At 45.3% G+C, this 27,264-nt stretch overlaps 2 protein-coding genes and 1 long non-coding RNA gene across 8 annotated transcripts in view; 2 read left to right on the top strand and 1 right to left on the bottom strand.

Moving 5' to 3' along the window:
• LOC139552578 (disks large homolog 4-like) overlaps positions 1–27,264 on the top strand; it is a 139,881-nt gene that overhangs the window by 64,857 nt on the left and 47,760 nt on the right. The window lies entirely within an intron of this gene.
• LOC139552581 (uncharacterized) lies at positions 10,651–11,331 on the bottom strand. Its single transcript, XR_011670450.1, has 2 exons — positions 10,844–11,331; positions 10,651–10,741 (listed from the first exon to the last, which is right to left on the bottom strand). It is a non-coding gene; the product is annotated as an uncharacterized lncRNA (long non-coding RNA).
• On the top strand, positions 11,324–17,477 carry LOC139552580 (uncharacterized). The gene is made up of 5 exons (XM_071364451.1): positions 11,324–11,564; positions 11,739–11,846; positions 11,945–12,223; positions 12,348–12,452; positions 12,567–17,477. The coding sequence occupies exons 1-5, from the start codon at positions 11,549–11,551 to the stop codon at positions 12,962–12,964; spliced, it is 906 nt and encodes a 301-aa protein (XP_071220552.1). The 5' UTR covers positions 11,324–11,548; the 3' UTR covers positions 12,965–17,477.

Here is a 27,264-nt window from a genome sequence, read left to right on the forward strand (position 1 = left end):
TGGTTGGCTGCCTGGTCTATATAACTGGTTGGCTGCCTGGTCTATTTCACTGGTGAGCTGACTGGTCTACTGGACTAGTTGGCTGCCTGGTCTATTTGAGTGGTTGGCTGACTGATCTATTGGACTGGTTGGCTGACTGGTCTACTGGACTGTTAGGCTGCCTGGTCTATTTGAGTGGTTGGCTGCCTGGTCTATTTGAGTGGTTGGCTGCCTGGTCTATTGGACTGGTAGGATGCCTGGTCTATTGGACTGGTAGGATGCCTGGTCTATTGGACTGGTAGGATGCCTGGTCTATTTGACTGGTTGGCTGCCTGGTCTATTTGACTGGTTGGCTGCCTGGTCTATTTGACTGGTTGGCTGCCTGGTCTATTTGACTGGTAAGATGCCTGGTCTATATCAAATCAAATTTATTTATATAGTCCTTCGTACATAAGCTGATATCTCAAAGTGCTGTACAGAAACCCATCCTAAAACCCCAAACAGCAAGCAATGCAGGTGTAGAAGCACGGTTGGATGCCTGATCTATTGGCCTGTTTGGATGCCTGGTCTATTGGACAGGTTGGCTGCCTGGTCTACTGGAGTGGTTGACTGCCTGGTCTGTTGGACTGGTTGGCTGACTGGTCTATTTTTACTGGCTGGCTGCCTGGTCTATTTGACTGGATACCTGGTCTATTTGACTGGTAGGATGCCTGGTCTATTTGACTGGATACCTGGTCTATTTGACTGGTAGGATTCCTGGTTTATTGGACTGGTTGGCTGCCTAGTCTATTGGACTGGATGACTGCCTGGTCTACTTGACTGGTAGGATGCCTGGCCTATTGGACTGGTAGGATTCCTGGTTTATTAGACTGGTCGGCTGCCTAGTTATTGGACTGGTCGGCTGCCTGGTCTATTGGACTGTTTGGCTGCCTGGTCTATTTTGACTGGCTGGCTGGCTGCCTGGTCTACTTGACTGGTAGAATGCCTGCCCTATTGGACTGGTAGGATGCCTGGTCTATTTGACTGGTTGGCTGCCTGATCTATTGGCATGGTTGGATGCCTGGTCTACTGGACTGGTTGGCTGCCTGGTCTACTGGTCTGGTTGGCTGCCTGGTCTACTGGACTGGTTGGCTGCCTGGTCTATTTGACTGGTAGGATGCTTGGTCTATTTGAATGGCTGGCTGCCTGGTCTATTTGACTGGCTGGCTGCCTGGTCTATTTGACTGGCTGGCTTCCTGGTCTATTTGACTGGTTGGCTACTTGGTCTATTTGACTGGTAGGATGCCAAGTCTATTTGACTGGTTGGCTGCCTGGTCTATATAACTAGTTGGCTGCCTGGTATATTTGACTGGTTGGCTGCCTGGTCTATTTGACTGGTTGGCTGCCTGGTCTACTGGACTGGTTGGCTGCCTGGTCTATTTGAGTGGTTGGCTGCCTGGTCTATTTGAGTGGTTGGCTGCCTGGTCTACTGGACTGGTTGGCTGCCTGGTCTACTGGACTGGTTGGCTGCCTTGTCTACTGGACTGGTTGGCTACCTGGTCTATTTGACTGGAATGATACCAAGTCTATTTGACTGGTTGGCTGCCTGGTCTATTTTGACTGGCTGGCTGGCTGCCTGGTCTACTTGACTGGTAGAATGCCTGCCCTATTGGACTGGTAGGATGCCTGGTCTATTTGACTGGTTGGCTGCCTGATCTATTGGCATGGTTGGATGCCTGGTCTACTGGACTGGTTGGCTGCCTGGTCTACTGGTCTGGTTGGCTGCCTGGTCTACTGGACTGGTTGGCTGCCTGGTCTATTTGACTGGTAGGATGCTTGGTCTATTTGAATGGCTGGCTGCCTGGTCTATTTGACTGGCTGGCTGCCTGGTCTATTTGACTGGCTGGCTTCCTGGTCTATTTGACTGGTTGGCTACTTGGTCTATTTGACTGGTAGGATGCCAAGTCTATTTGACTGGTTGGCTGCCTGGTCTATATAACTAGTTGGCTGCCTGGTATATTTGACTGGTTGGCTGCCTGGTCTATTTGACTGGTTGGCTGCCTGGTCTACTGGACTGGTTGGCTGCCTGGTCTATTTGAGTGGTTGGCTGCCTGGTCTATTTGAGTGGTTGGCTGCCTGGTCTACTGGACTGGTTGGCTGCCTGGTCTACTGGACTGGTTGGCTGCCTTGTCTACTGGACTGGTTGGCTACCTGGTCTATTTGACTGGAATGATACCAAGTCTATTTGACTGGTTGGCTGCCTGGTCTATATAACTGGTTGGCTGCCTGGTCTATTTCACTGGTGAGCTGACTGGTCTACTGGACTAGTTGGCTGCCTGGTCTATTTGAGTGGTTGGCTGACTGATCTATTGGACTGGTTGGCTGACTGGTCTACTGGACTGTTAGGCTGCCTGGTCTATTTGAGTGGTTGGCTGCCTGGTCTATTTGAGTGGTTGGCTGCCTGGTCTATTGGACTGGTAGGATGCCTGGTCTATTGGACTGGTAGGATGCCTGGTCTATTGGACTGGTAGGATGCCTGGTCTATTTGACTGGTTGGCTGCCTGGTCTATTTGACTGGTTGGCTGCCTGGTCTATTTGACTGGTTGGCTGCCTGGTCTATTTGACTGGTAAGATGCCTGGTCTATATCAAATCAAATTTATTTATATAGTCCTTCGTACATAAGCTGATATCTCAAAGTGCTGTACAGAAACCCATCCTAAAACCCCAAACAGCAAGCAATGCAGGTGTAGAAGCACGGTTGGATGCCTGATCTATTGGCCTGTTTGGATGCCTGGTCTATTGGACAGGTTGGCTGCCTGGTCTACTGGAGTGGTTGACTGCCTGGTCTGTTGGACTGGTTGGCTGACTGGTCTATTTTTACTGGCTGGCTGCCTGGTCTATTTGACTGGATACCTGGTCTATTTGACTGGTAGGATGCCTGGTCTATTTGACTGGATACCTGGTCTATTTGACTGGTAGGATTCCTGGTTTATTGGACTGGTTGGCTGCCTAGTCTATTGGACTGGATGACTGCCTGGTCTACTTGACTGGTAGGATGCCTGGCCTATTGGACTGGTAGGATTCCTGGTTTATTAGACTGGTCGGCTGCCTAGTTATTGGACTGGTCGGCTGCCTGGTCTATTGGACTGTTTGGCTGCCTGGTCTATTTTGACTGGCTGGCTGGCTGCCTGGTCTACTTGACTGGTAGAATGCCTGCCCTATTGGACTGGTAGGATGCCTGGTCTATTTGACTGGTTGGCTGCCTGATCTATTGGCATGGTTGGATGCCTGGTCTACTGGACTGGTTGGCTGCCTGGTCTACTGGTCTGGTTGGCTGCCTGGTCTACTGGACTGGTTGGCTGCCTGGTCTATTTGACTGGTAGGATGCTTGGTCTATTTGAATGGCTGGCTGCCTGGTCTATTTGACTGGCTGGCTGCCTGGTCTATTTGACTGGCTGGCTTCCTGGTCTATTTGACTGGTTGGCTACTTGGTCTATTTGACTGGTAGGATGCCAAGTCTATTTGACTGGTTGGCTGCCTGGTCTATATAACTAGTTGGCTGCCTGGTATATTTGACTGGTTGGCTGCCTGGTCTATTTGACTGGTTGGCTGCCTGGTCTACTGGACTGGTTGGCTGCCTGGTCTATTTGAGTGGTTGGCTGCCTGGTCTATTTGAGTGGTTGGCTGCCTGGTCTACTGGACTGGTTGGCTGCCTGGTCTACTGGACTGGTTGGCTGCCTTGTCTACTGGACTGGTTGGCTACCTGGTCTATTTGACTGGAATGATACCAAGTCTATTTGACTGGTTGGCTGCCTGGTCTATATAACTGGTTGGCTGCCTGGTCTATTTCACTGGTGAGCTGACTGGTCTACTGGACTAGTTGGCTGCCTGGTCTATTTGAGTGGTTGGCTGACTGATCTATTGGACTGGTTGGCTGACTGGTCTACTGGACTGTTAGGCTGCCTGGTCTATTTGAGTGGTTGGCTGCCTGGTCTATTTGAGTGGTTGGCTGCCTGGTCTATTGGACTGGTTGGCTGATTGGTCTATTTAACTGGTAGAATACCTGAACTCTTTGATTGCTTGTCTGCCTGGTCTATTTAACTGTTTGGATTCCTAGTCTATTTGACTGGTAGGATGCCTGGTCTATTTGAGTGGTAGGATGCCTGGTCTATTTGACTGGTAGGATGCCTGGTCTATTTGACTGGTAGGATGCCTGGTCTATTTGACTGGTGAGCTGCCTGGTCTATATGACTGGTTGGCTGCCTGGTCTATTTTGACTGGTAGGATGCCTGGTCTATTTGACTGGTGAGCTGCCTGGTCTATATGACTGGTTGGCTGCCTGGTCTATTTTGACTGGTTGGCTGCCTGGTCTATTTTGACTGGCTGGCTGCCTGGTCTATTTGACTGGATGGCTGCCTGGTCTATTTGACTGATTGGATGCCTGGACTGTTTGGATGCCTGATCTATTTGACAGTTGGGATTCCTGGTCTATTTGAATGGTTGACTGCCTGGTCTATTTGACTGGTAGGATGCATGGTCTATTGCACTGGTTGGATGCCTGGTCTATTTGACTGGTAGGACACCTGGTCTATTTTGACTGGTTTGCTTCCTGGTCTATTTTGACTGGTTTGCTTCCTGGTCTATTTGACTGGTTGGCTGCCTGGTCTACTGGACTGGTTGGCTGACTGGTCTATTTGAGTGGTTGGCTGCCTGATCTATTGGACTGGTTGGCTGACTGGTCTATTGGACTGGTTGGCTGATTGGTCTATTTAACTGGTAGAATACCTGAACTCTTTGATTGCTTGTCTGCCTGGTCTATTTAACTGTTTGGATTCCTAGTCTATTTGACTGGTAGGATGCCTGGTCTATTTGACTGGTAGGATGCCTGGTCTATTTGACTGGTAGGATGCCTGGTCTATTTGACTGGTAGGATGCCTGGTCTATTTGACTGGTGAGCTGCCTGGTCTATATGACTGGTTGGCTGCCTGGTCTATTTTGACTGGTTGGCTGCCTGGTCTATTTTGACTGGCTGGCTGCATGGTCTATTTTGACTGGCTGGCTGCCTGGTCTATTTTGACTGGCTGGCTGCCTGGTCTATTTGACTGGATGGCTGCCTGGTCTATTTGACTGATTGGATGCCTGGACTGTTTGGATGCCTGATCTATTTGACAGTTAGGATTCCTGGTCTATTTGAATGGTTGACTGCCTGGTCTATTTGACTGGTTGGATGCCTGGTCTATTTGACTGGTAGGACACCTGGTCTATTTTGACTGGCTTGCTTCCTGGTCTATTTTGACTGGCTGGCTGCCTGGTCTATTTTGACTGGCTGGCTGCCTGGTCTATTTTGACTGGCTGGCTGCCTGGTCTATTTGACTGGATGGCTGCCTGGTCTATTTGACTGATTGGATGCCTGGACTGTTTGGACTGGTTGGCTGATTGGTCTATTTAACTGGTAGAATACCTGAACTCTTTGATTGCTTGTCTGCCTGGTCTATTTAACTGTTTGGATTCCTAGTCTATTTGACTGGTAGGATGCCTGGTCTATTTGAGTGGTAGGATGCCTGGTCTATTTGACTGGTAGGATGCCTGGTCTATTTGACTGGTAGGATGCCTGGTCTATTTGACTGGTGAGCTGCCTGGTCTATATGACTGGTTGGCTGCCTGGTCTATTTTGACTGGTAGGATGCCTGGTCTATTTGACTGGTGAGCTGCCTGGTCTATATGACTGGTTGGCTGCCTGGTCTATTTTGACTGGTTGGCTGCCTGGTCTATTTTGACTGGCTGGCTGCCTGGTCTATTTTGACTGGCTGGCTGCCTGGTCTATTTGACTGGATGGCTGCCTGGTCTATTTGACTGATTGGATGCCTGGACTGTTTGGATGCCTGATCTATTTGACAGTTGGGATTCCTGGTCTATTTGAATGGTTGACTGCCTGGTCTATTTGACTGGTAGGATGCATGGTCTATTGCACTGGTTGGATGCCTGGTCTATTTGACTGGTAGGACACCTGGTCTATTTTGACTGGTTTGCTTCCTGGTCTATTTTGACTGGTTTGCTTCCTGGTCTATTTGACTGGTTGGCTGCCTGGTCTACTGGACTGGTTGGCTGCCTGGTCGATTTTACTGATTGGAATCCTGATATATTTGACATTTGTGGTGCCTGGTCTACTGGACTAGTTGGCTGCCTGGTCTATTTGAGTGGTTGGCTGCCTGATCTATTGGACTGGTTGGCTGACTGGTCTATTGGACTGGTTGGCTGATTGGTCTATTTAACTGGTAGAATACCTGAACTCTTTGATTGCTTGTCTGCCTGGTCTATTTAACTGTTTGGATTCCTAGTCTATTTGACTGGTAGGATGCCTGGTCTATTTGACTGGTAGGATGCCTGGTCTATTTGACTGGTAGGATGCCTGGTCTATTTGACTGGTAGGATGCCTGGTCTATTTGACTGGTGAGCTGCCTGGTCTATATGACTGGTTGGCTGCCTGGTCTATTTTGACTGGTTGGCTGCCTGGTCTATTTTGACTGGCTGGCTGCATGGTCTATTTTGACTGGCTGGCTGCCTGGTCTATTTTGACTGGCTGGCTGCCTGGTCTATTTTGACTGGCTGGCTGCCTGGTCTATTTGACTGGATGGCTGCCTGGTCTATTTGACTGATTGGATGCCTGGACTGTTTGGATGCCTGATCTATTTGACAGTTAGGATTCCTGGTCTATTTGAATGGTTGACTGCCTGGTCTATTTGACTGGTTGGATGCCTGGTCTATTTGACTGGTAGGACACCTGGTCTATTTTGACTGGCTTGCTTCCTGGTCTATTTTGACTGGCTGGCTGCCTGGTCTATTTTGACTGGCTGGCTGCCTGGTCTATTTTGACTGGCTGGCTGCCTGGTCTATTTGACTGGATGGCTGCCTGGTCTATTTGACTGATTGGATGCCTGGACTGTTTGGATGCCTGATCTATTTGACAGTTAGGATTCCTGGTCTATTTGAATGGTTGACTGCCTGGTCTATTTGACTGGTTGGATGCCTGGTCTATTTGACTGGTAGGACACCTGGTCTATTTTGACTGGCTTGCTTCCTGGTCTATTTTGACTGGCTGGCTGCCTGGTCTATTTTGACTGGCTGGCTGCCTGGTCTATTTTGACTGGCTGGCTGCCTGGTCTATTTGAATGGTTGACTGCCTGGTCTATTTGACTGGTTGGATGCCTGGTCTATTTGACTGGTAGGACACCTGGTCTATTTTGACTGGCTTGCTTCCTGGTCTATTTTGACTGGCTGGCTGCCTGGTCTATTTTGACTGGCTGGCTGCCTGGTCTATTTTGACTGGCTGGCTGCCTGGTCTATTTGACTGATTGGATGTCTGGACTGTTTGGATGCCTGATCTATTTGACAGTTAGGATTCCTGGTCTATTTGAATGGTAGGATGCATGGTCTATTGCACTGGTTGGATGCCTGGTCTATTTGACTGGTAGGACACCTGGCCTATTTTGACTGGTTTGCTTCCTGGTCTATTTTGACTGGTTTGCTTCCTGGTCTATTTGACTGGTTGGCTGCCTGGTCTACTGGACTGGTTGGCTGCCTGGTCTATTTGACAGGTAGGATGCCTGGTCTGTTTGACTGGTTGGCTGCCTGGTCTATTTGACTGGTAGGATGCATGGTCTATTGCACTGGTTGGATGCCTGGTCTATTTGACTGGTAGGACACCTGGTCTATTTTGACTGGTTTGCTTCCTGGTCAATTTTGACTGGTTGGCTGCCTGGTCTACTGGACTGGTTGGATGCCTGGTCGATTTTACTGATTGGAATCCTGATATATTTGACATTTGTGGTGCCTGGTCTATTTGACTGGTTGGCTGCCTGGTCTATTTGACTGGTTGGCCTCCTGGTCTATTTGACTGGTTGGCCTCCTGGTCTATTTGACTGATTGGCTGCCTGGTCTATTTGACTTTTAGGATGCCTGGTCTATTTAACTGGTAGAGCCTGGTCTATTTGAATGGCTGGCTGCCTGGTATATTTGACTGGCTGGCTTCCTGGTCTATTTGACTGCTTGTCTGCCTGGTCTATTGGACTGGTTGGCTGCCTGGTCTATTGGACTGGTTGGCTGCCTGGTCTATTTGACCTCTAGGATGCATGGTATATTTGACTGGTAGGCTGCCTGGTCTGTTTGACTGGTTGCCTGCCTGGTCTATTTGACTAGTGGGATACGTGGTTTATTTTACTGGTTGGCTCTCTGGTCTATTGGACTTTTTGACTGCCTTGTCTATTGGACTGGTTGGCTGCCTGGTCTTTTGGAGTGGTTTGATGCCTGGTCTATTTGAGTGGGTGGCTGCCTTGTCTATTTGACTAGATGGCTGCCTGGTCTATTTGATTGGCTACCTGGTCTATTTGACTGTTAGGATGCCTGGTCTATGACTGTTTGGATGCCTGGTCTGTTTGGCTGCCTGGTCTATTTGACTGATTTGCTGCCTGGTCTATTGGACTGGTTGGATGCCTGGTCTATTGGACTGGTTGGATGCCTGGTCTATTGGACTGGTTGGCTGCCTGGTCTATTGGACTGGTTGGCTCCCTGGTCAATTTTACTGATTGGATTCCTGGTCTATTTGAATGGTTGGCTGCCTGGTCTATTGGACTGGTTGGCTGCCTGGTCTATTTGACTGGTTGGCTGCCTGGTCTACTGGACTGGTTGGCTGCCTGGTCTATTTGACTGGTTGGCTGCCTGGTCTATTTGACTGGTTGGCTGCCTGGTCTATTTCTCTGGTAGGATGCCTGGTCTACTGGTTGGCTGCCTTGTCTATATGACTGGTTCCCTGCCTGGTCTATTTGACTGGTGAGCTGACTAGTCTATTGGACTGTTTGGCTGCCTGATCTATTTGACTGTAATGATGCCTGTTTTATTGGACTGGTTGGATGCCTGGTCTACTGGACTGGTTTGCTGCCTGGTCTATTTGACTGGTTTGGATGCCTGGTCTGTTTGACTGGTATGGATGCCTGGTCTATTTGACTGCCTGGTCTATTTGACTGGTTTGCTGCCTGGTCTACTGGACTGGTTGGCTGCCTGGTCTATTTGACTGGTTGGCTGCCTTGTCTATTGGATTGGAAGGATGCCTGGTCTCTTTTACTGTTTGGCTCTCTGGTCTATTTGACTGGTAGGATGGCTGTTCTATTTGACTGGTTTGGATTTCTGGTCTGTTTGACTGGTTGACTGCCTGGTCTATTTGACTGGTTGGCTGCCTGGTCTACTGGAGTTGTTGGCTGCCTGGTCTATTTGACTGGTTGGATGCCTGGTCTATTTGACTGGTTGGCTGCCCGGTCTTTTGGACCTTTTGGCTGCCTGGTCTATTGTACTGGTTGGCTGCCTGGTCTATTTGACTGGTTGGCTGCCTGGTCTATTTGACTGGTTGGCTGCCTGGTCTATTTCTCTGGTAGGATGCCTGGTCTACTGGTTGGCTGCCTTGTCTATATGACTGGTTGGCTGCCTGGTCTATTTGACTAGTGAGCTGACTGGTCTATTGGACTGTTTGGCTCCCTGATCTATTTGACTGTTATGATGCCTGTTATATTGGACTGGTTGCTGGTTTGCTGCCTGGTATATTTGACTGGTAGGATGCCTGGTCTATTTGACTGGTTTGGATGCCTGGTCAGAGAGATTAAAGTAGATGTGACGTGTCAAAATTTGATTGATGACCCTATGTGAACTCTATGTGAACTCTATGTGAACCCTATGTAGTGATGACGTGTGCATGTCTTCTGGTCAGGCAAGCCTGGTTAGGTGGGGGCTATGGGGTGAGTAAGGGTCCATTTGACAGGCCGTTAATGATTTATGACCCTATGTAATGATTTATGACCCTATGTCATGTAGAAGGGTGCATGCCCAGGGGGTTGGTGGGGTTGAGTAAGTGACCATGTGTCAGGTCAACCTGTTACTGTTTCTCACGGTTTGGGTTGGTTAATGTCCCTTATAAAGCCGCTGAACAATTCCTGTTTAAGAGTGCACAAGATAACCCCCTGAATATTAAACAAAAATGACACCTATGCCAATTTTAGGGATGTTATGCTCGGCTTGTCATGAACCCAGTGACCAAAGCCTTGAAAAAGTTCTGTGTGAAGCTCCAGAATGTTTTAAAGGATTTTTGGGTACGAGTGAGGGCCCTATGTCTTACATATTCCACCCTGAGGATTCTACGGTAAAGATATTCACAGACAGTGGATCCAAACCCATTTATCAGGCAAAACCTGGGATTTTTTCTCCTGCTCTGGGGATGAGAGAATGGCTAAAGATCAGGCTGGCTCTCTGTAAAATTGAACAGGCTCTGAGTGGTACAAATGTGCCAGGATATGCGTTGGAAGAACAGGTCTGCGGACGCAGTGATCTGAAAGCTCTAAGAATCGCTTCAATGGACTATAGCCCTGACAACAAAGTGACAATTTTAGCCTGTGAATTTTATGATGGTGCTAATGCTACAAAGTCTGTCAATTCTCCTGTAGCTTCCAGAGCCTGCAAAGATGTCAACTTTTTTTATGCCTGTGTTTAGTTTTAAATGGTTGGATTATCCGATTTTCATAACCCTTATGAATAAGCTGGACATTCTCTTCCAAAATGGTGAACAGTTACAGCGCTGGGCGAGGCTTTCCTTGAGACAGAGTCAAGACCAAAAGGCCCGACTTCGGATCTACCCCTGGAGTGAAAACTTACCAAGTGTTGATGTACCTAGCAAGAGAGCCTTGCCTTTTGAGGGCGAACTCGACACGGACAATGGCGGGTGGTTGCATCAGATCCCTGGATCTGTAAGAAAGGCATCGTAAAAGACCTTAATAATGTAAGGCTATAAAATGTATGTACTAAATATTTTGAATGAAATAAATGGTTTTAAAATCAGAATCTCACCACGTTATGAACTCTCGCGTTTGTTCACTCTTAGCGCAGTCTGTCCCTGAGAAAAAACTTGCGGAAAAAGCCATGTGCGCGCGTATGTGCGTGAGGGAGTTTTCTTTAGTGGCTGTGTGTGTTTCAAAAACAGAAAAAGTGGGGGGCTGGGGTGTGTGTGTTAAAAAAATACCCTTGCATCTGCGCTCAAGGCTCTCTCTCTCTCTCTCTCTCGCTCTATGCCAGGGGGGTCGTTTGAAACCAAGGTTTACACTAGCCTGCAAAACAGATGCCTACCCCCCAACAATAATATTGTGTCTTACGACTCCTAATCTTAAAGGCCTTTCATAAAACTATTTTTTAGGTGGGCTAAAAAGTCATTCATCCCAGCGATGTCGAGACCACCCCACCCCTGCATCTAGGTGCTAGCACCCCGGAGATTTTAGAAGATCCAAAAGGATCCTAATGTTTAGACACACCCAATACCATGTGTTTGAAATGTGTCAAATATACCACGGGCGGGGGTATAGCCCGAAAAAACGACAAACCCCAAATGCTATGTAAAAATCATTCAGGGGTTTTTCTCTAGGTCGTAGGGTACAAAAGCGCTAGAAACCAGGGGCAATGTTAGCAGCGTTTTAGTTCCGATGCAAACAGCACCTCCAGAAACTCCAAGAATCGTTATCGGACTGAAGCGTTAAAAAGATAATCGGGGAAAACAGTCTAATGGATCTATCGCAAGGTGAGTTCTTGAAATAAAATCTTTATATTAGATTTGGTTGTTGTGGGGAATTGTTTGAAAAGCGGGGTATGTTATAGAAATATTAAACAAGCATTAGGACCAGTATGCTTACCGTATAACAAGGCAATATTAGCTAAAGTGATTATAGCTTTAATATTGTCGAATGTTTTATAGATTCTGAAGCATTCACGCAGATACTCCGAGGTATAACTGAGCTCGAACCATCCAATGGGGCTCCGGAACAAAGTGCAGACAAACAAACGCCTACCCTGAATTGTAAACGTAAGTAAGCTCCAAGAATTCCATACATAAAAATATTTATACCTTAAAAACAAAAAGTGTGGGCATCTTATATTAAAAGTTATTTTATATGTTTACAGAGGACCTAAAGCCTAGAAGGTTAAACGAGGCCCTATGGAGCCTGAACGGTTTCTGCCAAGCATATGACTACGAGACAATTATCCCCTATGAACCGGATGTTTTTACACACAAGCCACGAACACAGGATTTAAACGGCAGGTCAACTCCCCTGGGACAGGACAACGTTGTCCCCCATATTTCTAAACACCAAAGGATAATTAGTGCTCAGATCCACAGTTCCGCTTCACCCGAACAATTCTACTTGGCCGATATTCACGAGACCTCGTTCCAAGGACAAGGTATGAATCAATTATATATTATTATTTATAGCGTTATTTTATTATTTTTTTATTTATATATATATTTTTTTTTATGTCGAAATATGTTAAAACCAGGCCTTATATTGTTTTTTTTTTTTTTCAGGCTCAACATCTACCGAACCTGCAGATGCTGTAATACTGGCTGAACAAAGACATCAGCCCCTGGTTTCAGAACTTCTTCAGAACAGCCCTCGTCAAAAAAGCCGAGGTATTTAATTAATGTATTGTTAATATATAGGCTTATATCTGAAATGTATTTGGCATTTTTAACATATTTTTAGGGTTAATAACCTATTTTTGTATGTATTATTTTTTATTTCAGACTCCTCACCGGTTTATAAAGACAACACACAAACATCGGAGGATGCCCAGACAAGCATCCCCGAGGAGGCTCCAAAGACACCAGTCAAGAAAACAGCGAAACCTGATGATTTCAAAGATTTAAATGACATTTCTGAGGTAGACGATTTGATGTTCTGTGAAGCTGCCAACCTTCTTGAATCGGCCAATTCTGTGGGGGCAACAGCAGATTCTGAAATAGAACAAGACCGTTTTTTCAAAGCGTTTACCCTGGGTTTAAAATCACGAAAGGCTCTACTCCAGAGGCGCATGTGTATTCTACTCGAGCATCAATACAATCAGGATGTGTCATTCTGGCGTAGCGAGCTACCCCGTATGTTAAAAAACATTAGGGCTAAAACAAGCAAATACCGCCGTTAAAAAACACACATGTAAACACACACACACACATCCTTAATTAGACAAATGGCGCCCCCTATAGACCTAAGTGAGACAATTGAAACCCTCTTAGCCATGATCCCTACAGAGCTCCAAGATATAGTGAACCATATGAATGATTCGGGGGTAATTGACATAATGACAATAGATGAAAATCTATTATCACAGATTCCCTCCGAACTCATAGACATTATTACACGTATGAATGAGTCAGGGCCTTCCGAGGAAAACATGTTATCACAGATTCCCGAAACCATCATATCTCTAATTACCCAGCTTAACGCGAGCCCTAGGTTTAATTCGGCCCCACATACACCTCTAAGACAGCCTTTAACAACATTGTCCGAAGAGTCTGAAAGTCAATATGATGTTTTTGAACAGTTGGACAAATGTCTAGCAAATCTGGAGGGGGGCGGTCTTGAGCTCAGTGTACAGAACGAGAACCCAAGGTTTAATTCGGCACCCCAGACACCTATAAATCAGCCTTTAACACCAATGTCCGAAGAGTCTGAAACCCAATACGATGTTTTTGAACAGTTGGACAATTGCCTAGCAAATCTGGAGGGGGGAGGTCTTGATCGAAGTGTACATGTTTTGCGCCGAAATAAATTCCACAATATTGAGGTTCGACAGTTTTTCAATTTCGCATGGGGGGGTCAGATTCGGGAATATGCTGTGTTTTACGTAATGCTTATGGACACTTTGAATGAACTGTTAGATAGGGTTAGAGATTATAGCGAACCTAGGGATCTCTTACAGTTGGAAATTTGTGGAGACAGTCTGCAGAGCCGTGTATCGCTTATTTTACAGAATGGTGAAGCAGATCTTGAACAATTTGTTAAACTGCTAGAACGCCTTGTTCAGTCAAATTTAAACGTGCTAGCAGATAGGACCCTCGAACTTGTAGTACAATTAGTACGTCAACCACAAGGGGGCGGGGGTCAGAGACGAAAGCTCGAGAGTTTAATGCAGTCCGAAATCATAAGCAATAAAAGGGCCTACCTCATAATCGTTCCCAATCCTGGTAATAAGCTATGCTTTGCCCTAGGTCTGGCCCACTTACTCAGCCCAGGATGTACTGATCTAGCCTCGTTACAAAAAGCTCGAGAGCTACAAACTGCTGTGGGTCTCGGTATACAGGATGCTGTGGCTTTCTCAGACATAGTCAAATTTGAAAACTTTCTGAACATCAAGATTGTGGTTTTGTACCACAGTAGGGCTAATGACGCTCTCCTCAAGTTCCAAAATATACCCGAACCACATCCTAAGACTATGTATTTTTATGTGCAAAATGAGCATTACTATGCCGTAACTAACATCACAGCCTTTTTAGGCGCACCATATGTCTGTCAAGCCTGTCATACCGGCTACACACGCATGGGGGGGCACTCGTGCCGTTATAACTGTTCAGTATGTCTGGATAAACATTGCCCTATGCAAATGCTAAACTTGACACCCTGTGAGGATTGTCACCGCACATGTCGTTCGGCCTACTGTTACGAAAAACACAAAACTGAAACATGGCACCCCAAGGCCTGTAAATCTGTAAGCAGTTGTGACATTAACAAGAAATGTCCAAAATGTCATTGCAATTACAACCTTAAAATAGACAGCCCTAAACCCCATGTTTGTGGAATTCTACATTGCCCAATCTGTAGAGGGCCTTTGAAAAGCAGAGACGCGGAAGTGCTTCAAGAAGTACCACATGAGTGTTACATTCAGCCCTTGGCTGAAGATGAACATACAGAGAAATATGTTTTTTATGATTTTGAGACAAATCAGCAATCAGGGGTTCATTTGCCTATTTTTGTATCCACCATGACTTTCAAGGGTGAAAAGTGGTCGGCCGAGGGGCCCAATTGTGCCCGGCTCTTTCTAAAACATTTTAGAAAAGCCCAGTACAGAAACTTCACGTTTATAGCTCACAATGCTAGGGCCTATGACGCCTATCTGCTTCTGAACCCTTTGATACAGCAAGGCGTGGCCCCCAGTGTCATAGCTCAAGGGAGTAAAATATTATGCTTTGTTGACCCCGCCTTCAAACAGAGATACATCGACAGCTTAAGCTTCTTACCCATGAGATTGGCTCAAATGCCAGAGGCCTTGGGTTTTGAAAACTCTGTCAAAGGCTATTTCCCTCATTTCTTCACATCTGAGGAGAATCTACATTATATAGGCTCTTATCCATCCCCCGAAATGTACGGGTGTGATCAAATGTCTCCCAAAGAGCGTGAGAGATTCATGACATGGTACGAGACCGTAAGACATGGCACTTTTGATTTCCATAAAGAGATGGAATCATACTGTGACAATGACGTTGTTATACTTCGTGAAGGATGCCTCAGATTCAGAGAAGAGGTAATCAAAGATGCGGGCATTGACCCCTGGAGCTGTACAACTATTGCATCAGCGTGCATGAAAACCTATCGTACACACTATCTAACTCCTGAATCTATAGCTATCCCATCGCCAGACAACTACCGACGCCAATTCAAGGCCTACTCTAGTGGTTCCATTCAATGGTTGGAGTACTTGGCCCAGGATAAAGATATTTTTATCCAACATGCTTTGAATCGGGGGGAGAAGGCTTTTGGGCCTTACCATGTAGATGGATACACACAGATTGACGGGGTTGAGACAGTGTATGAGTACAACGGTTGTTTCTTCCACGGTTGTAAATTATGCTTTGTCCCCCAGGCCTTGTGTGTCCTAACCCAAAAGACTTTTGGGGAAATGTACCAAGAGTTTCAAGACAAACTGAATTCTTTAAAGGCTACTTACGGGTTAAAAGTTGTGGTTTTGTGGGAGCACGAATGGACAGCCCTCAAAAAGGCAGATCCTAGTGTTAAGGCCTTCCTTACCCATTATGACCCTCCAGAGCCCCTGGAACCGCGACAGGCCTTGTTTGGAGGCCGGACCAATGCTTTGACATTGCGTTATGTAGCTCAACCCGACGAGACAATAGGCTATGTAGATTTTACATCCCTATATCCTCATGTAATGAGTTCCTCATTCTATCCTATAGGGCATCCTGAAATTATTCACAGCGACTTTGACGAACCCCAAAATTATTTTGGTTTAATCAAAGCGACTGTCTACCCTCCTAGGGGGCTGTTTATACCTGTGTTGCCTTACAAGGGTCCTAAAGGAAAACTTTTCTTTCCCCTTTGTCGCACATGCTGTGAAAACCACAACCAGGAAAACCCCTGTGATCACACAGATCAAGAAAGAGCCCTGACCGGTGTATGGGTCACTGTAGAATTCTCTAAGGCTTTAGAGAAGGGGTATCGTGTGGCCAAAATCTTTGAAGTGTGGAACTTTTCCAGGAAATCAGACACACTTTTTAAAGAGTACATCAAAACCTTCTTGAGATGCAAGCAGATGGCTTCAGGCTATCCTGCATCGGTCACAGATCAAGAAAGTAAAGACCAGTACATTCAAGACTACCATGACAGAGAAGGCATACTTCTTGACCCTGACAGAATAGAGGTCAACAAAACCAAAAGAAATGTGTCGAAATTGTACTTGAACTCCCTTTGGGGGAAATTAGCGCAGAGATGCAATATGCTAACAACTTCGATCATTAAAGACCCCGAAGAATTTTTGGAATTTGTTTTTTCGGACCAATACGAAATTTCACATTTTTCCTTCTTGAGTCAAGACATTGCCTTGGTGCAATGGAGGCGCCACCAAAAGTGGGTTCTACCCCCGGGTAATGTAAATGTGTTTCTTGCAGCATTTACCACAGCCTATGGCCGCCTTGAACTGTACACCCTCATGGAACAGCTTCAGAGGCGGGTTCTTTACCACGACACAGACTCTGTGGTCTATGTAAGCAAACCGGGGGATTGGAACCCCCCACTTAGCAACTATCTTGGGGGTTTAACGAGTGAACTCGAAGAGGGTGACCATATTACAGAATGGTCCTCATGTGGTCCAAAAAGCTATGCTTTTAGGACTAAAGCCAATCACGTGGTGTTGAAAGCCAAAGGCGTGACTCAAAACTATGAAAATGCACCGCGTGTAAACTTGGAATCAATCACGCGCTTGGTCGAGGGGTTCGTAAAGGACAAGAATAGTGACTTGGAGATTTTGAGCTCCTACAACAAAATAGTGAGGGATAAAAAGGGGTTCCATCTAAGAAACGCACCACTCACTAAAAGATTCAGGGTAGTCTATGACAAGAGACAGCTATTGCCTGACGGTACCACATTGCCCTTTGGCTACTGACTTATGCTACAAGCCCCAGTGTGTCTTAAAGCTTAAGATATTATGACTGCTGTCGAGGGTTTTGACCCCCGTCTACAATTGCCTTTTTCAGCATTAATTGCAGGCCCTTCAAACAGTGGTAAAACTTTTTTTGTAAAAAGTATTTTAGAGAATTCTGAACATGTGTTATCTCAAAAGCCTGACAATATTGTATGGTGTTATTCATGTTACCAACCTCTGTATGATGAATTATTGAAGACAATAAAAATCAAGTTTGTTGAAGGAATACCCGATTCTCTGTCTGATGATGAACTTCTCCCCCCACATGTAAATAATCTGCTGGTTTTGGACGATATGCTATTTGCTGGTAGCGAACACCCTGAAATTGCACGAGCTTTTACCCAATATACTCATCATAGAAACCTGTCCGTGCTTTACTTGGTCCAGAATGTGTTTCACCAAGGTAAAAATAGTCGGACCATTAGCTTGAATGCCAACTACATGGTATTGTTTAAAAATCCTAGAGACAAACTGCAAATTAGCACTCTAGCTCAGCAGATGTACCCTGGACGGAAATCATACTTTATGGAGAGCTATGAGGACGCTACCAAAGAGCCATTTTCTTATTTAATCGTGGATTTAAAAGCAAATACTCCAGAACACCTTAGGCTACGTACAGGGCTGTTTCCGGGGGAGAGGCCTGCTGCATACCTTCCTAAAAAGTAAACGCTATGTCTCTGCGTTTAAAAAGAAACCTCCCCCTCTTGAGAAGGCTAGTGGGGTCTACAGCTAAAGAACGGAAGGCCATCTTGGGTCGCTGTTCTTCAGATCTCATATTAGCCCTATGTGAGATTGCTTTGAATCTTCTCAAAGGACGCATTCCACTCACCCTGAACCAATTGAAAAAATTAAGGAGACAAAAGACAGCGATCAAACTCTTTGCCAATAAAAGGGCCAGTCTTCAAAAGAAAAGACATAGTATACAACAGTCTGGGGGTTTTCTTCTACCTTTACTCAGTATAGCCGTGCCCTTCATCACCAGCCTTATTGCGGCCAGACGTGGGGGTTGAACACGTGGTGTGATGGCCACTAAAATGTACTTGGTGCCTCAACAAGAGTTGGATAGACTTAAAAAACAAATGCAGGGTCCTGAAGATATCAGACAAACAGCGGAAAATGATTTGGATACGGCCATGAAGGATGTTTTGAACCGAAAAGGATTGAACCCCTATGATAAGATTCAAAAATACACAAACCTAATGCAAAGGTATTTGACTCGGGTAAAGCAAGGGGAGAGAGAGACTAACCATTTAACCCTTTCCCTACCGGACCCTTTAACAGATGTCGAACCTAACGAGAGCCCGGCCCCTGTAAGGCCTGTACCGGCGATCTTACCTAGTGGAGATAATATGTCGGGTGAAGCTCAAATGCCATTTGAAGATAAAGTTATGCATGACCTACTGACACATGTGCCTTTACGTAACAGGAAGAATGTTAAATACATTATGAACAAGATAAAAGACTCAAAGGGGATAGCTGCTTGGAACGACTCTGGAGAGTTTATCCTTCAGGGCTCTGTGGTTAGGGGGTCCCATATGCAGGACTTGCTTAAAAGTACCACGGCTGCCCACAAGGTTGCTGATGACCGAAGGCCTCCCGGCTGGCGTCAGTTTCTTAAGGCCCTGGCAATCCTCAACATCCCCCTCTCCGGTGTACCCAACCATAAGCTTCGTCAACAGATTCAAGCTTTAAAACAAAAGCCTTCAACGAGATACAGCACCCCTAAAGATGCCCCAACGACACCGTCCCCCTATGAAAGCGATGATGCTAACTCATTTACTCCCATGAACGTCTCAGGACCTTTTCCTAAACCCGATCTCTCGGCGTGGTTAGACTTTTGAAAATGACTTTTGAATGACTATGATTAAATTCAATAAATTTTTTATTTGAAAAATAAGCAAGTTAACATTTGTGGCATTCTTGAAACATATGACGTGAGCATACGCCTTGATTACGCGTTCTTAAAGGACACACATTTGAACACTTTTGATATTTTCTAACAAAACAAGATACAAGGTTATCATTACTTCTTAAATCATCCTTATAAAGAGACATAACATCTTCAAAAGAAACTCCCCGGGCTCTTTGGCACAGGTAAAATACACAGTGGTGACCGCATGTAGTGGAAAGGTTATCTTGCACTTGTTTGATGTTGTAGTAGATCTTTGTACCGTTTAGGGTCAAAAAATCTTTAATAGATTTAGGGAAATGTGAAAAACCGGGGGGAAAGCCATAGGAATCAAAAAAAGTTGAGATTTTTCGTCCACCTTCCTGTTCTAATGTCATAGCTAGCCAATGTTCACCAGGCATGTGTTTAGGATGGGTATTGACAATAAACATTGCAGGCCTCTCAGGCCATATCTCAATAGGTAATTCATCACAAGCCAACACTCCACAAAATTGTTTTCCAATCAAGCGGCTCATGAGCCCGTCCAACTCTTGGGTATTCATGTCTTTGTTCAAAGGTCCTTAATAATAATCCACTAAGACCTGTCTTCGGGCATTCACTTCCAAGATTGAATCAGAGCATGCGTAAACAATCATGCTAACTGTACAGGCTAAAGGTGTACGGAAACGCATTTCCAGCCTGAGGTTACCTTGGGACACCACAGACAGATTTCCTGAGGTGTCATCATCAGGTGATAAATTGAAAGCATACAATGTGTAACCCTCTGCAAAATCATTTCTGTCAATAGGTAAAGAGAGATCTTTTAGATGTCGCCCTGTAGCCAGGAATAGATTGTAAAATTCTCGCACAGATATGTTGTTATTAAATTGTGGTTGGAAAGCCTTCGCCGGAACCTGACGTCCGTCCTGACAGAGCGCTACATACTCTGCATTGAAGTGCTGAAAATTAAAGGGGTTTTTATCTAAACTGCCCGTATTAGAGGCGTGATCAACCAGACCTATAACCACATATCTAGGTAAAGGGCCTAGAAATAGGTTTTCTTGACTGCAGATTCTACTGCCCACAGGTATGCTAAAGGTTTTCATGGTAATTCTTTGGAGAGGGTAAAGGGCATTTCCTTTCATCAAAGCATGTGAGTGACCCAGGCGCACGGCCGGAGATACAGATACTTTTTTAATAAAAAGGGTTGCCCCCAACACTTTCAAACTAAAATCCCCGTCTTGGGGAGACATCAGGCAAAAATCATCCTTGGCCCTGGTTAATTTTAATCTTAAATCAACCGAATTTAAGAGTAACCATTCTTGAAAGAAAATGTCAGAGTGTATAGGGCCTAGCAAATGAAACTCTCGAGATTCGGCGCAGTAGCGAGCTCGTGCCGCTAGTCCTTTGTTTGCACCGGTGGAAGGGTCTGTCGATTCCATAGAGGCTCCTGCAGTATCCTTGCTAAACAGCCCGGCGCTAAATTGGGTTTTGAGAGTGTCTTCGGAGTAGTTTAGTAAACACTCCATGATGGCTCTATAAGGGTATGTAGCGCTGCTTTGACTGATTAGGCGTTCACCCAAAGTCACATCAACTTGGGAGAAAATGGTGGCCAAGGGGTAATTAATGAGACTCACTTTGGCATCGCCTGCAATATTAGACCCATCTCTTTTGGTCACTTTTAGACGTAAATGCACCAAGGTGTTGTTGAGGTCCAGATAGTTGTCACCATGGCCTGGTATGAAAAATTCGATAGGCCCGTTATCGGTAATAGCAGAGAGAGGGGCTATCTCCACATAACTGGATCTATCTATTGAATGCTGCGTTAACGGTGCCGTGAAAAGATCGAGTTCTGTCTTTATAGCTTCAGAGGACATTCGATGTAAAAGAGCCATGTCACTTATTCTTTTAGAAAATACTTCCTAGTATTCTTTTAGCCTGTTTTGGTACAGACCTCCTCACTTTACCCCGTCTTTGACTTACTGAGGTTCTTTTAACAGTTAACCGCCGCTTTTTAGGTGCCGGCCTACGCCTTAAACCAGGGGGTCTCTTTTTTGGCCTTCGAGACAATATCATAAGCCCCGAGCCTTCTTGATGCTCCACCTCTGGTGACGCCCTTCGGGTCATAGCATTGGCTACAACCTCACTTACTATATTTTTAGCCGCTGATTTTAAATGTGGTTTGGCTATGCTGAAGCCTCTCTTCATAAACGGTAAAACCATCCTGAAGAGGTTACGGAATATACCTCCTATCCCCGAACCATACATTGTCGGCGCTCCATGATATCCTGGTAGTCCATTACCCACTTGATCCACATAGTATGAAACATAACGGTTAGGGTCGAGCTGATGGTGCTCCATAACACTTTTATTTGTATTATGTTTATAAATATAATACAGCTATTATATATGTAGAGAGGTTTTGGTGGGTCTAAAGTGGAGTTTTACAATCGTTTTACCATAAGTAAATTCAATGTTTTCGTTCTGATCCGTTTTAAGCTCAACCAGAATGTTTTCAATATAGTTCTTGCTGACATGTACGTAGTGCGGCTTGTCATAATTGACAGTGACGATGTCCCCATCCTTGCCGTCTATATGAACTGTTCGCAGGAGGGGCACACAGCTGTCTCCGACCCTTTGATAGGTTATGATGTCGGTATAGACAAATATGTTGTAAAAGCCTGCATGTATATCCGCAGGGAATGGGAATAATTTATCGTTCACATACGTCCATTTATTGGGACCCATCCCCAACATGTAGGATAAATTACCGCTGGTCTTTATACCTCCGTTAGCAGGCCCTGAGATTTGTATCCTTTTATGGATTGGATTGTAGAATAGGAATATTTCCATCTTGTTCAGGGTTAGGTGTTCATTCAACTCTGAGACGATCCTGTCGACGGTTCTATAGAAACCTTTTTTAAGCTTAATAAGTTTCGCAGGTTCCGAGAACCTTTTGCAATAAAAATCACGGTCCTTAGCTTTGATATTATACCAACTATGGGGGTATGTAATCTCGCTGAGACCTACTTCCCAAGCCTCTGATAACTCTATAGGCTTTGGAAAATTGGTTGTATACTTCGAACTCTGATTATTACGATATATCTGTGCCGACGCATTACTGGGGAGAGTCAGGTAGAAGCCGCTGTGTTCCATGATGCCCAACTGTGTACACGCGAATGATGCGCTAGTTATCATGACTAGGGGTTTAAATTAATCCCCGTTGCCTCCACCACATCCTGCTCCAATACCCAACTGTTGAACTTTTGAGGCCAGTTTTTCCAGCGGACCAGTAACCATTTTTTACCCTTTTCTCTCTTCTGATCTAGAATCTCCTCCACGTGAAAGACTTTGTCTTTACCCAACTGGACCTTCTGTAATTCCTTCTCATAAAAAGATCCCTCTATAAGATCCCCGTCATAATCTTTTAATTTGTAGACCGGCGGAATGCGTGGCAGACATTCGGTAACGGTAAACAACTCCGAGCTAAAGCCTTGTTCGTATTTTTTGTCGAAAACACCCCTCAACTTTGATATACGCACCAAGTCACCCACTAGGAATTTAAAAGTCATTTTTTTCTTACGGCGAAGTGGGAACAAACCATACATATTTTTAAAGACTTGAAAAGAGTTTTCCGAAGAGACCTCCGAGGGCTTCATACGTATAGTCTTATGGTAGCTGTGGTTGTACCCGTTTACTAAATCCTGAACTATGTCTGTATATCGGTTGGTGTTGTGAGCTGTAAAATATCGCCACATCCGCTCTTTCAAAGTCCTATTAAAGCGTTCCACAACCGAAGCTTTCAAATCAGAGCCTGTAGCAAAATGTACTATATTATACTTATTCATTAGCTTCTGAAATGTTTTATTAAAAAATTATTTTCCGCCATCCGTCTGCACTTTCTTGGGTGCGCCTCCTGCCTTCAAGATCGATTCAAAGGCCCTGGTCACCTCTGCCCCGCTCTTATTTTTTAACACCCTTACATAGGCTAATTTAGAGAAAATATCTATAACCGTTAGCATGTAGCGATTTCCATCATTTTTATCGGCAAGGGACTGCATGTCACATAGATCCGCCTGAAATTGTGATAATGGATGCGTAGAAAAAACTCTATTTCTTGGAAAATGTTTTCTTACAGGTTTATGTAGAGTGTAGGCATCTTGCTCTGATAACCATTCATTCACTTTAGCATCGCTTAACAGACTACCTGTTTCTTCGACTATAGCTCTCTGTAAACGCTCTTTACCCCCATAAGACCCGGGGTTAGAGGGATTATAATATATGTTTTTCAACAGCTGCTCAGCCATCCTTCTTGCCTCTCTGAGGTACAATAACTGTAATGAGCCACTTTCATATAACGACAACATTTCAGTTTGTGAATTTTTATTTTAAGAATGCAACAATTATTACGTATACAGACAATTCAGGATTTGTTGCAAGATACAAGTCCCCGTTTTCTCAACAATCACAGCATGCAACACCCTGTATATATTGTTTAGATTTACAGGTTTGTTTCGCTGAATTTTTAAAACACACACGTCTGATATATAAGTATATAAACAACAAATATGATACACATTCACATTAAAGGGTGGTTCAAACAAATAATGTAAAATCTTAGCCAAAGTTATTTCTAGTTCTTCAGAATCCTCAACAAGCCTTGATACCATATGTGACCATTGTAAACTCTCGCCCGTATGTCGGACATGTTTCATGATTTGCTCCATTTTTAACAAACGCTCTACATTAGCCCAGGTATTGTGTGTCGTGTAGAACGATCCCTTGTTCACTTTATTTTCAATAATTTGATGCATAACATTTGTAAGGTCTCTCAAAAGAAAAAAGGTATTTATTCGCTCAAACATCGTAGACACATAGTTACCCATAGCTCTAAATAAACAAAATGTCACTCGGTCTCTTGGGATTTATTGAGCCAGAAAAGCATCACATCAGCCACCACAGCTTCCCTGTATTTGTTGTCGTCCACCAGGGTGTGTCGGATTTCTTTGAGTTTCTCATGGATGAAGATGGCCTCCTTCAGTTCATGTAGGAAGGCTTCGGTTACCCCGTAAACTCTAGGGATAGACGGCACAATACCCATAGACTCCAGGGCGATGACCAGCGCTGGTATAAAACGGCAGGACCACAGTCTTTTCACCAGCTCCTCAAAATGATTGAAAAAGTAGTATCTAGGAGGGTCGTAGAGGCAAGGATGACGACGCTGGCTGGGATGATTGATCTCACAGCCGATGCATTTTTCTCGTATATATTCGCCAATCACCACGTTTAAAAGTGTAGCTACAGAGGCCTTGATTGTATCCACAAAAATAGTACTGGCCACCCCATCAAACACATCCTCAGGCTGGGTAAATGTCGGGGGTGTCACGGGTCTTGCCAGGGGTGCGTAGAGTGTAGGGCTTCGTGGCATAGAGTCTTTAGTGTCGGGCCCCCATGACGTAGTGGCTTCCTCGTAGATGGTCTGGAGATCCATGGTGTATGCTGAAATGAAGAACTGGCTGCTTTTTTCTTTTTATTGTAGAACAAGGCCATTGGGTATCTGGGGGGGCGGGGTTAAAGCATCCGCTTACTTAGTTTTCTTCTGACGCTGTATCTTCTTGAGGCTCTTTTGCATCGTAATCTTTACGATTCGTATATATTATGCACTTCTTTAAATGAACAAGGCTCTGACGCTGTTGGCTCTGTACAAAGAGAGCATCCAACGGTTGCAACATTTTCAATTCCAGTACATCCCAACTCTTAAAAGGAATAAGCAGACGCAGTCGGGTATCCCCAGTCAGGCCACCACCCCTAAGGTTGTGGTTTCGGATTGCCTCGGTGCCGATATAGAACTCCACGCTGCCGCACGGTCGGCCATTCTGTCTTTGTATTTTCACCCTGTGAAATATTTGTCCTGAGGAGTCTGGGGTACCTTCCCAACGGGTCTCGTGGCCCGTGAACACACTATACCCCTTGGTGATAAGGCTCAGTTCAGGACACACAACCTTGCGAAAAACCGACCAGTCTTCAACACCATATTCCAAGCCTACAGTCTGGTCTGTATATTCTTCTCCTTCATCTACCGTATAGAGGGTCACTCTACAGGCCAGGTAATCAAACCGATACCCCCACTGCTGGCCATTAGACATCAACACTTGATCTGTCAGAGCATTTGCTGGCGGTATTTGGGTTCTATACACATTTAAAAAACGTTTTTTTGGCGCATCATATATTGCTGGTTGATACTTTGCCCTTGCTCTATGGGCAACCCGAGGGCCTGCTTCAGTTGTTACCGTCATCACTTCTTTGGTACCGATCCCAAATTCCATGGTTATTCTTAAGATCTTGTGCACTCTTAAACAGGAATTGTTCAGCGGCTTTATAAGGGGCCTTAACCAACCCAAACCGTGAGAAACAGTAACAGGTTGACCTGACACCTGGTCACTTACTTACCCACCAACCCCCCTGGGCATGCACCCTTCTACATGACATAGGGTCATAAATCATTACATAGGGTCATAAATCAGGCTTGGGTCATCAATCAGGCTTGGGTCATCAATCATTAACGGCCTGTCAAATGGACCCTTACTCACCCCATAGCCCCCACCTAACCAGGCTTGCCTGACCAGAAGACATGCACACGTCATCACTACATAGGGTTCACATAGAGTTCACATAGAGTTCACATAGGGTCATCAATCAAATTTTGACACGTCACATCTACTTTAATCTCTCTCTGGTCTGTTTGACTGGTTTGGATGCCTGGTCTGTTTGACTGGTTTGCTGCCTGGTCTACTGGACTGGTTTGCTGCCTGGTCTATTTGACTGGTTGGATGCCTGGTCTATTTTACTGGTAGGATGCCTGGTCTATTTGACTGGTTGGCTGCCTGGTCTATTGGATTGGAAGGATGCCTGGTCTATTTGACAATTAGGATGCCTGGTTTATTTTACTGGTTGGCTCTCCGGTCAATTTGACTGGTAGGATGGCTGTTCTATTTGACTGGTTTGGATGCCTGGTCTGTTTGACTGGTTGACTGCCTGGTCTATTTGACTGGTTGGCTGCCTGGTCTACTGGAGTTGTTGGCTGCCTGGTCTATTTGACTGGTTGGATGCCTGGTCTATTTGACTGGTTGGATGCCTGGTCTATTTGACTGGTTGGCTGCCTGGTCTATTTGACTGGTTGGCTGCCTGGTCTATTGGACTGGTTGGCTGCCTGGTCTATTGGACTGGTTGGTTGCCTGGTCTATTGGACTGGTTGGCTGCCTGGTCTATTTGACTGGTCAGCTAACTATTCTGTTGTTTTTTTGCTGCCTGTTCTATTTGACTTCTTGTCTGCCTGGCCTTTTGGACTGGTTGGCTGCCTGGCCTATTTGACTGGTAGGATGCCTGGTCTATTGGACTGGTTGGCTGCCTGGTCTATTTTACTGGTAATCTACCTGCTCTATTGGACTTATTGACAGCCTGTTCTATTGGACTGGTTGGCAGCCTGATCTATTGGACTGGTTGGCTGCCTGATCTATTGGACTGGTTGGCTGCCTGGTCTATTTTACTGGGAGGCTGCCTTATCTATTTTACTGGGAAGCTACCTGCTCTATTGGACTTATTGGCAGCCTGGTCTATTGGACTGGTTGGCTGCCTGATCTATTGGACTGGTTGGCTGCCTCGTCTATTTTACTGGGAAGCTACCTGCTCTATTGGACTTATTGGCTGCCTGGTCTATTTGACTGGTTGGCTGATTGGTCTATTTGACTGGTAGAATGCCTGATCTATTTGACTGCTTGTCTGCCTGGCCTATTTAACTGTTTGGATTCATTGTCTGTTTGACTGGTAGGATACCTGGTATTTTTGACTGGTAGGATGCCTGGTCTATTGGACTGGTTGGCTGCCTGATCTGCTGTACTGGTTGGCTGCCTGGCATATTTGACTGGTAGGATGCCTGGTCTACTGGAATTGTTGGCTGCCTAGTCTATTGGACTGTTTGGCTGCCTGGTCTATTGGACTGGTAGGATGCCCGGTCTATTGGACTGGTTGGCTGCCTAGTCTATTTGACTGGTTGGCTGCCTGGTCTATTTGACTGGTAGGATGCCTGGTCTATTTGACTGGTTTGGATGCCTGGCCTATTTGACTG

Source organism: Salvelinus alpinus, chromosome 24 (assembly GCF_045679555.1).
Source record: "Salvelinus alpinus chromosome 24, SLU_Salpinus.1, whole genome shotgun sequence".
NCBI classification, from domain to species: domain Eukaryota; kingdom Metazoa; phylum Chordata; class Actinopteri; order Salmoniformes; family Salmonidae; genus Salvelinus; species Salvelinus alpinus.